Source organism: Diprion similis, chromosome 10, assembly GCF_021155765.1.
Source record: "Diprion similis isolate iyDipSimi1 chromosome 10, iyDipSimi1.1, whole genome shotgun sequence".
NCBI classification, from domain to species: Eukaryota; Metazoa; Arthropoda; class Insecta; order Hymenoptera; family Diprionidae; genus Diprion; species Diprion similis.
Window position 1 is genome coordinate 5,472,440 of NC_060114.1, and position 9,997 is coordinate 5,482,436.

At 36.2% G+C, this 9,997-nt stretch overlaps 1 protein-coding gene across 1 annotated transcript; it reads right to left on the reverse strand.

Annotated features, from left to right (window-relative positions):
- Positions 1–1,195: 1,195 nt before the first annotated feature.
- On the reverse strand, positions 1,196–5,154 carry LOC124411203 (carbohydrate sulfotransferase 5-like). The gene is made up of 6 exons (XM_046890187.1): positions 4,938–5,154; positions 3,788–3,924; positions 3,418–3,653; positions 2,392–2,590; positions 2,131–2,310; positions 1,196–1,522 (listed from the first exon to the last, which is right to left on the reverse strand). The coding sequence occupies exons 1-6, from the start codon at positions 5,076–5,078 to the stop codon at positions 1,201–1,203; spliced, it is 1,215 nt and encodes a 404-aa protein (XP_046746143.1). The 5' UTR covers positions 5,079–5,154; the 3' UTR covers positions 1,196–1,200.
- Positions 5,155–9,997: the final 4,843 nt, after the last annotated feature.

Sequence of the window (9,997 nt, forward strand, 5' to 3'; positions counted from 1 at the left end):
AAGAATAACTAAAGCGGAGAGTAAACAGTGGACTTTGAGGTTAGGATTTTGGTTATTCGCTTGGCTTGAGGTTTCGATCACTCACTTAATTTGGAGTTTGACTCTTTTGCGACACGTAACATGAAAAGATCGATTTTCACACGTCCGATTTTGAATCGATTCAGCCATCGATTTTTACAGACGATCGAACATTCCTAGGATCCATTGATTCCATTTTGTAAACAGAATGTCAAATTTATCAGTATCTTGCAGTATCAATACCCAGATGATCGTAAATTGTATTTCAAAACAACAAAATGTACCTCAACGCTCTTAGCAGCACGACACGCACACAAAATCAAAATCGAAATTATCGATCAAAACACTCTCCCATAAGTGAGGACCTTAAGGCTGTGAGTAGGCTTACATGTAGAAGGATGAGGACACGTGGCAATAAAATAGTTCAGTGGCAGGTGTTACTTGAAAAGAAATAACGTAATAAGTTTCATTATTCAGTGTAAATGATAGTCAATATAGACGGAAAGGCATTTATCTGAGTATTTTATTGCAATTTCTTACAAGCCTTATAATTTTTTACAACCGACAACGTTTTAACTGATTAGGAATTGGCATGTGAACTGAAATTAAGAATATCGCTAGCTTGATAATTGTAAATTGTTAACGGCATACTAAAGTTACCGACTTTCTCAATGTTCAGTTCTTACTTTTTAGTTTATTCTTGTAGAATATTGGTGTATTAAAGTAGAAAAAAATATGATTCAAAGGTGTTGATGACAAAATTTTATAATTTTTCAATAATTGTAGAGTCAGTTGTGCAATAACTTTATGTTATGCTTCACCTTACAATTAGTCGAAGACACGGACAACAACAAAAGACGATGCAGCTATTTTTCTCGAAAACTCTTCACGCACTTAATTAATTATATATAAAATAATTAAGAATTATAGAAAATAAATTGAAGAAGAATTATAGAAAATAAAGTAAACTTGTTTTTAAAGTTTTCATCAAAAACGAGAACTGCAAAATCAAATATAGACCAATCATAGATCATAATAAATGATTTTCTAACCAATTTTGTTGGCTTAATCGGATAACATTGAATGAATTTGAAGAGCCTTTTGAATATCCGTTAGAAATTGAAATCTGTCAATATTTACGAAATCCCTTTTACTAGAACGGGGAAAGAAATGAGTTAAAAGTTACAATTTCAACGTGTAGTTTGTAACAGGGTTGAATTCCTTCTGATGAGTAGCGTTCGATGCCGGAACGTAACCCCAGTATTTCATTGCAGTTGAGCATAATTGTTGTATTTCTTCTACTTCCTCGAATTCTAATTCCGTTCTCCAATGAAACGGAGCAGTCGCTGAATTTCGGAAGGTACTCGATACTCCACCCTTGTTGGTTTTGGTATGAGATTCGAGAAATGTTTTCGTTTTCGGGTGAAGGTTGAGTCCATAAAACTTGTATAGTTCTTCGACGTGTTTGTACGGATCCAGAGAAAGGTCTTCGTATCGTATCACCCTGCAAAATGTCATGTCATTTATTGGAAATATGATTATTTTTAGTGGATAGACCTTATAAGTTATAGAACACAGTTATAACGAAAAACACGAGTTCGAAATTATTCAACAACTTCAAACTAATATTTATCGTTGTATCTGTATTTTCTGATTTATGAGGTCTGTCCGCTGAAAATAATCATGTTTCTACTAGGTTTTGGGGCCAGACTTGTTATATATAAAGCAAAGAGTATTTTAACCATCAACTTTAGTTTGAATTTATCGAACAACTGACATCAGTAATGATTTACAGAAGTAGGTTAATATCATAACATTTTATGATCAAATCTACGCAGAGACAATTTATCACAGATTGTAATCACAAAATATCAGGAGAACGATCTCAAAATTCATAGCTTGATAAATCATGTAGGAATCCTGGTGCCCGTTAAAAAAAGTCAAGCTCTTGATGAGCAATGATTCCAGCGAGCTTATTTAACTTCTAGTTTTTATACTCATTTAGGGATGATAGTGTTGTAACCGATGCATTTTTTAAATTAGACGTGTTTTTGTACAGTTACTATTTTGCATTTACAAAGAAAAACTTTGCGATACAAGATAACAACGTACTTGAATCTGGTTGGGTATTTCTTGAGCAGTTCCACAGCAACTTTGTAATCTGAGACCAGATCCGCGCACGTCAAAGCTGGATCGGAACAATCAGGACTTGAAGGACACCAGTCTCGATGTTTTCGTGACTGAAGAATCCCGCGAGGATCTCGCACCAACAGCACGATCCGTACGGCTAATCTGCAAAACGGTGATCACCACAAAGTAAAGGATCTTAGAGTGTGAATGAACTTCATAATGCACCACTGATAATACACCAACTTTTCATCGGCAAGAAGCTCTTGAGCAATTCGTAGCCTTAGTCGTACAAGTTTCATCGATTGAAATGGAAAGAGCTTGCACATCGAGCTGAGAAATTTGTGGTTATAGCAGACCCCTTTGTGAGCTTGACAGTGCTTCCACAAATTCGTATTGTGATTAAAAACCCATGGATGTGGTCTTCCATAGTCGATATATTCATCTGAAATGTAATATCGAAGTTAACAATATGGATTGGATCCTGCTGGAGAGTCGCAGAATTAGTGATTAATTGTCAAGTGTTGACTCTGGAACCTTTTGAAGACAGTGTGCCAGATAGATTGAATAGTAACTCATTCGGACAATGTGTGTTCTGCAAACTGGACATGAGCTACTGGCCAACTAAGGTAGTTTCGTTATCCGTCATACTACACCATTTTCTATAAAGACCGTATATTTTCCAATGGCTTTGAATCGACTTGCGCATCGAGACTTCGGAGAGCATTTTACATCCTTTGTCTTCACAAGGCATAATTCTAGTATGAACATTCTCTCGTTGAAAATTGTTCAAGTCCATGTGATACTACCAACCATAGATTCGCTGACTCTTAACAGTATTGATCAAAAAACTCTTTTTCCAACGATCCTTTGTCCAAATGCCTCGAACCTACCTTCCTAGCAATTCTGCCGACCTCTTGCATGAATTTGTAACGACGAAAATGTCTGTTTGTAAAATCAACACTTCGGACTGCATGTGCAAGTATTTTCACAGTCGGCATAACTCAACATAACATAAACATAAATTATCTGAATAATATCTGAATAATGTAAATTATCAATCGCGATTTCTTTCCGTTTTCGAATTCTACTAACGCAACAATAAACGATCGAGTTTTCCAGCAGAATGTCACAGAACCGATTTTTACTCGGGCGTCAAAATAGCTCTCCATCGATCGCTCGACGTGTAAAAGCGGCTGCGACACCCAAAAATGTCGTACAAATTACTCTCGTGTTCTGCGAATGTCGGTGTGTAACGTAAATTAGAATCACCTAGATCTTGGTATTCGCAGTTGAGCAAATCCTTGACCCACTTCAAAGCCTTCTCAGCCAAGGGAGGACCTCGTATTTGAACGATGTCGAAAGCCAGCAGCGCCTCGTAATGGTCATAATTTGCTGGATGTGCGTTAAGAATATCGCCCAAAAACGTGCTTCCGCTTCGCCAGGTTGTCACGATTACACTTCTGATCGGCGTCCCATTCTTTTCCATCACCAAATCCTCAAGTTTTCTGCGACGCAATATGATTGGTTTACAAATCCAAAATCTCAACTGTTGTCGTAGAATTTGAGACCTCTTGGATGATGACAAAATGCAGCGAATGAAAAGTATGAAAGTTTCACTTCATAGAAATAGTTTCCTCACCTGACGCTCACACTGTATTCTTCATTAGGATATTGGTAGTCCTTCATATCGTTGCCGATTATTTTTCTTTGCTTATCAATGATTTTATTGATAATCTCCGATGAAAAATCATCGTGTTTCTCAACAGCTGTGGTAATCTGAAATAATAATGTGCGACACTTGGATAGAAAAATTTGAATAATTACTCGCAGAAAGGTTAAAAATGAAGCAATCAATTCCGAATATATTTCTTCCTTCTATAGCTGTACTTTTTTTTCTAATAGCAATACATTATTTTTCTTTGCTGATTTTAACTTGGAATCAGTATAATTTTTAATGTTAAATAAAAATGCATCAAATTGTGTAGAAACAAATCTTTAATAAGAATGAAAACAATAATTGTTAAAGGAATAAGTCAACAGAATCTAAAATATTTGTGACATTGATTTCAACGGAAGTCTTTATAATTTTAACGACTGCGACTCGTTCGTTTAACATGTTTCTGTTGCTATCGAATATCTACGCGGTATTTGAACAGGTGATCACTGAGCACACGGAAGTGAATGACGTATTTCTTAACGTTCAATTGGTAAGCAGTAATTACGAAAGATTGGGAATAATATAATCAATGAATAATAAAATTTATACGATCACGAGGATAATTTTTTAATCACCTAATCAATACTTTGCTAGTTTATAGAAAATGTAAAAATAAGATTTATGAATTCTAGACTGTCGACTGTTTGGAAACATTTGGAACTTGAAGAACCCTACAATCCTTTTCTCTAGACCTTTGCTTTTTAGGAGAAAAATTAACATTTTGGAATTCAAGTGTAGACAAAATATTGATTATGACTTGGTAGCATTAGATGAGTAATAATTTCTGTTATCAGTCTGGCTCATGCAATCGTTTGTATACATGCATACGTATACATATTCAAGTGTATAGACTTGTACATGCTGCTTACAAAATATCTTTTCAAGCGACCAATTGCTCTGAGGTATAATTTGATTCGACAGTTTGATACTCATTTTAACTGATACGCATATCCATACTTCCGGATTGTAAAATTCTGTGGTTGTATTTCATGTATCTGATGGAATAATGTTTGATAACAAGAAAGCTGATAAGCTTAATTAATTCGCAGTCAGGATTTCTGATCGAACTTACGTTTTTCTCTGCCTCAAGAAAGGCTGCCGACGGCTGCATTTCGTGCATTGAAGGGCTGTCATATTTCCCATTGAAGAATAAAAGCACCGAGAAGAAACATCCTAATCCCAACACGCCGAAAAAGTTTGTTATCCTTGACATTATCCAGTGGCTCAGTCAAACATCGGTTATACTTATCGAATTTCTTAACGCGTTGATTTTGGATATTTCTTTTGTGATTATACCTACGAATCGTTGGAAGAACGCGTAACGCAAAAGCTTCGAATTTATGATCATTCGATCATTTAATATGTATCCAAATCACGATTTTTTTCTTGTAATTATCCACACAACGAATAACATAAATTATTCCGTATTGTTTTTTGAAATCTTTCTCGTTTTTATCATGAGTTTTTTCTGTTCGGAATCTAACACGTCGTGACGCAATTGCCGTTTTTTCACGAAATTTTGCACAGCGAGTCAAGTTTTACGGGAACAAATTTTGCACGACATATAGGGTGAAAATTTTCATAACAACTCCTTGAAAATACAGCGCACAATTCGATTCAATTGTAGCTTAATTATCAATAGATAACTTTTGTTGAAAAATAAATTTTACGTTTCCCAACCACGCTAAGTTGACAACATCAACCGATACTTTTGCTCACGTCTAACTTCTGTCATTCTACGCTGAGGCAAAGGGTTCATTTATAATAATGAGTGGAATTTTTACAGGTGGAGGGGATCAGTGTTCATTCGAGGCGGAGTTGCGAGTCGCTGATTTCATCCGTATCTGCAAATGCTCATGAAACACTTGTTTCCGCCCATTCGAGTAATCGGAAAAATATAAAATTATCGAAACGGAACCGTCACTACGAAACTTTACGAGAAAACCAATTGCGTCTGATAGACGAAAATCAATCTAAATTATATTCGTCTTATATTATTTCGAATCTGTATACGTCGATTTGAATTTTTTTGTCAGCTTCTTGTTTCATTTTCAAGGTACGAATGTAACCCATTTCAATTCTATTAAATCTGTATAACATATAATTTGATCCGATTGTACAAATTTAAATTCACCGCTGTTATAAAATTCAAAATGTTTTGCACAATTCAATTCGTATGAATATTCTTTTTCGTTCAAAAGCTGAAACGATTCGAATTGACGTGAATACGTGAATAGCCTTAGCATCCTTATCATTCAATATTGGAGCTAATTGTTTCAAATCTGGTTTCGTTTCGACTGTTGAAGTATAATTCTTGAAATTTATTATTCAATTTCACAATCAGTTCAATTTTTACCGTTAACGGTCGATATTAGAATTTTATCTGTCTCTTGATACACATCATGCGGTAAAGCAGAATTTAGAGTTCAAGAAAATAAATTTAATGCAAATCTGGGATATACTTGATAAGCATATGAATTGAATGGAAGTCAATTACTGTTCAGTTATTTTGAAAGTTGATGCATTTTTTCCATCCAAAACTGATTGCTCTGCCTCAAAGGTTCTCGGCAGACGTCTTGAAACATTAAAAATAAAAACGCCACGAAAGTGCAGACAGTTTTCAATTGATGCCAAGCATTTCGATCTTGCTTTGCGATTAAACTCTTGGCGATGTTGACGAATTAGACGAATTGCCCAGAGAGTCATTGTTTAACGTTTCCATGCCACAAACAACCCAACGACTGTATTTGAACGTCCGAGTAACGAACTGAAAAAACGTTCAGTCTGTAAAAATAACCGATTCTATTTTGATTTCATTATTACTTAATAATATTTGATATTTATGGTTCAGCTGCACAAAGTTTCTATCGAGTGTTGGTTCTGGTTAAATATAATTAGGATTACCGATGTGTGTCCATCCATACGATGACAAATATTGTTCATAATCATCAATCAAATTCAGCAAGTACAGGTGGGTCAAATTAATTCCAGCCAGGAAGTCTTCGTAATTGATTTTCAACAAAATTGTGCCCGCCAAGTACGTAGCTCTTGGAATAATGTTTCCATATCGTACTACACGAAACATCGAGGTCCGACTTCACGAAGTACACCTACTTGCTTAGAGATCGTAGGGTTTGGGGTTCTTCCCTGATTTTACGACAGATACTGGCAACATCTGAGTTGTTCTTAAATTTTTATTGTAATTTGGTTTCACTAGCTTGGCGGATTTTTTTTTTTTTACCAATGGTAAGCGAAACACACTCTAATACCTGTTGCGATGTGTAGCATTCGTAGTTGATAACTGAACGACTTATGAACATCATGAGAAACCGAAATAGTGATGCGGCTGATCCAATTTACGCACGATTGCGTAAATAATGACAATCACCACCAATAACCACAATATCTAGTAGGATATATCCTCAAAAAATCTTCTGGAGACTTGTGTAGTGCAAGTAAGCGAATGGATTTGTGACCATCATTGTGCGTCTGCAGATGGTTTGAACATGTTCGATAAAAACAACTGCATTCGCAAAAGGGACAAGGAAAATTGCAGGTATCCTTACCTAGGTGTAGTCGAACCGAGTCCAAACCTCAACTCGTCCAATCAGCACCCGAACGACATAATCCGTGACCATGTAAGTCTACTTCAATATTGTAACAAGTAATGAATACACTGTGAAGTGAAAACGATAAATGAAAATTTCTTTGTTTTTTTTTTACTTTTTATTTTTCTAACCACCTAACACGACAAGTGTAGGTAAAATTTGTCAGCTCAGTATATGATCCTATTTTATGCAATCTTAAATTCTTAACACTAATTTACTAATTAATAATTCATGTCGCTGTAGCATAGGTTCTCTTAATGAATTTACATCAAATCTCATGGAACTGGGCTCAAAATGTGTGTTTCATCACCGCCGAGTGGCATCATACCGGATAGTTCGATCCATTCGGTGCAACTGTGAAAATTTTGCCAATTTCTGTGGGTGGTAACCAATCTGTAAAATATTTTTCTAAATTTTGAAAAAGTAAAAAGACGCTCCACTTTCTGCCGAAATAAGGCATTAATTGCCCAAGTTTCACTCTGATCGCTTGAGCGGTATAGGAGTTTTGCAGCCCCGCGTTTTCGAGGTGTACAATGCGTCTTTATAAGCACCTTAATATTAATTCATACATGCGTTCGAGCGAAATCGTGTGCACAAGGCGCTCTGGCGTGGAAAGGAAGAAGAAAAAGAAGAAACATAATTTTCATATTCGTCGTCTCTGACAAATGACATACTGCGTAAACCACTTGACAGATTTCGATCGGACTTCCACACTAAGGTTATATCGGCCAGGAGTGACAGCCATGTAAGTCTCATTTAAAAATGTTCTCGCGTTCCTGACACATAACGACATTGTTATGTATTCCAAAACGTTTAAGTAATCCGTGACCGTCGTATTTCTGAAAACTTTACAGTTTTACTTCCATTTTGCGAATAGTTCACCGATATCACTTTTGCGAATGATTCCTTCGTTGATAGCGTCTGATTACGCGTTCGAATTCACTTTGAGATCAATGAAGTGCGTCATTTAGATGTTGTATACCTCTTTTTCGAATTCGAATTTGAATATCTGCAGCAGTTCGATAGATAATCGAGGTTCCAGGCCACTTTATACACTTCAGGAGTTCATTTATTCTTGGCGTCCACGTGTTAATTCGCAACCACTGCAAAATCTACAAAAGGGATGATTTTGATGGCTTGAACCTATGGTTTGAATTTGAACTCCATTGGTGGGACCGTTTGATGGACACTGAGGTCGTAAGGTGCGTTCTGCCAAACGATGGAGAAGAAGAAGAGGAGATGTTTCATGAGACATCAACCTTGGCTCTTGACATCTCCAAAACTGTTGCACAGATTGTCATCAGATTTATGGAGTAAGGTCAAATGGACAGAGTCCCTCGACCCTGTGAGTTTTTTTTTTTTTTAAATATTCACTCGTTTCGAAGTAGTGACACCCTGATTCTGGCTCCAAGTTGTGTTATCGGATTGCTTGCTGTTGCTGTAAATTACTACGAGTACCCTGGACCCAGTGTGCACAGATTATCTTGCAGTTTGTTTTTGTGGATGGATCTTGTGTTATTGATGCACGTTCTCTTCTTCGCGTCTCTTTACATTGAATCTTTAACTTGGGGACACAGTTTCGCTGTCATCGTCGCTGTCATTCTGTTCTCGAAAATCTTCCAATTCCTCTGTTTGATTATTTTTTCTTTTTTTTTTTTGGAAGTCGGGTGATTTGTTTGGAATTGTATTTTTTATCTCCGGTGAGAATCTTGTCTCTCATAATTTTTGTTCCGACTGTGTTCTATAGTTAATTGCTCTTTTATTTCGATTGATTTTTGATAGTTTACTCTCTCCTCTTTCGTTAAGCCATTTGACATTCCGATGCCGTATTTTCCTTTGAAATGATTCTGAAATTTAAAAATCTTCTTCTCATACCGGTATGCGGCGAGCTTTACAATAACCGATCTAGTCCCTAGTTTAAAGGTAATTCTCTTGATTCCATCGATGTTACTCGTCTCAACTTTTATTTCCCTAAGGAGTTCACTGATAGCACTTGTTTCTTCCACCTTGTTAAGAAACGCGATCTTGTCTCTGATCACCTTTCTCGAGTTTTGAATTTCTCTCTTCAACGAACTCACTTAGCTCATGAACTCGTTTTCATCCCTCAGATGTGAATTCGATTCTTTCAAATTCTTGTTATCTTTTCTATTTCTCTACGTTTTCTTTCATGTTGTTTAATTTGCTTTTTAATGCCTGAGATCTTTTTGGACATCGTATCCAGAATACCTTGGACAACCTTCAAGGTTACTTTTCCTTGACGTATTTTATGTTCGTTGCTCGACTTCTTTTAAAGCAGTGAAAAGTGTAGCTTTAATACCTGTTTACGTACCCAGCGCAGAGTATAAACGTGCACGTCCGTTGGACTAGATAATTATTCGATGACATAATTTTTCTGAACTGTATGGTCTGCATGATTTGTAAATCACCGTTTCTAGAACAAAGTGTGTAAATATGAATTTTTAGAGTCTGTCCTATCGGCTAGAAACATCGTGCCTTAACAGTCTTTCGAGTAATAACAAAACTC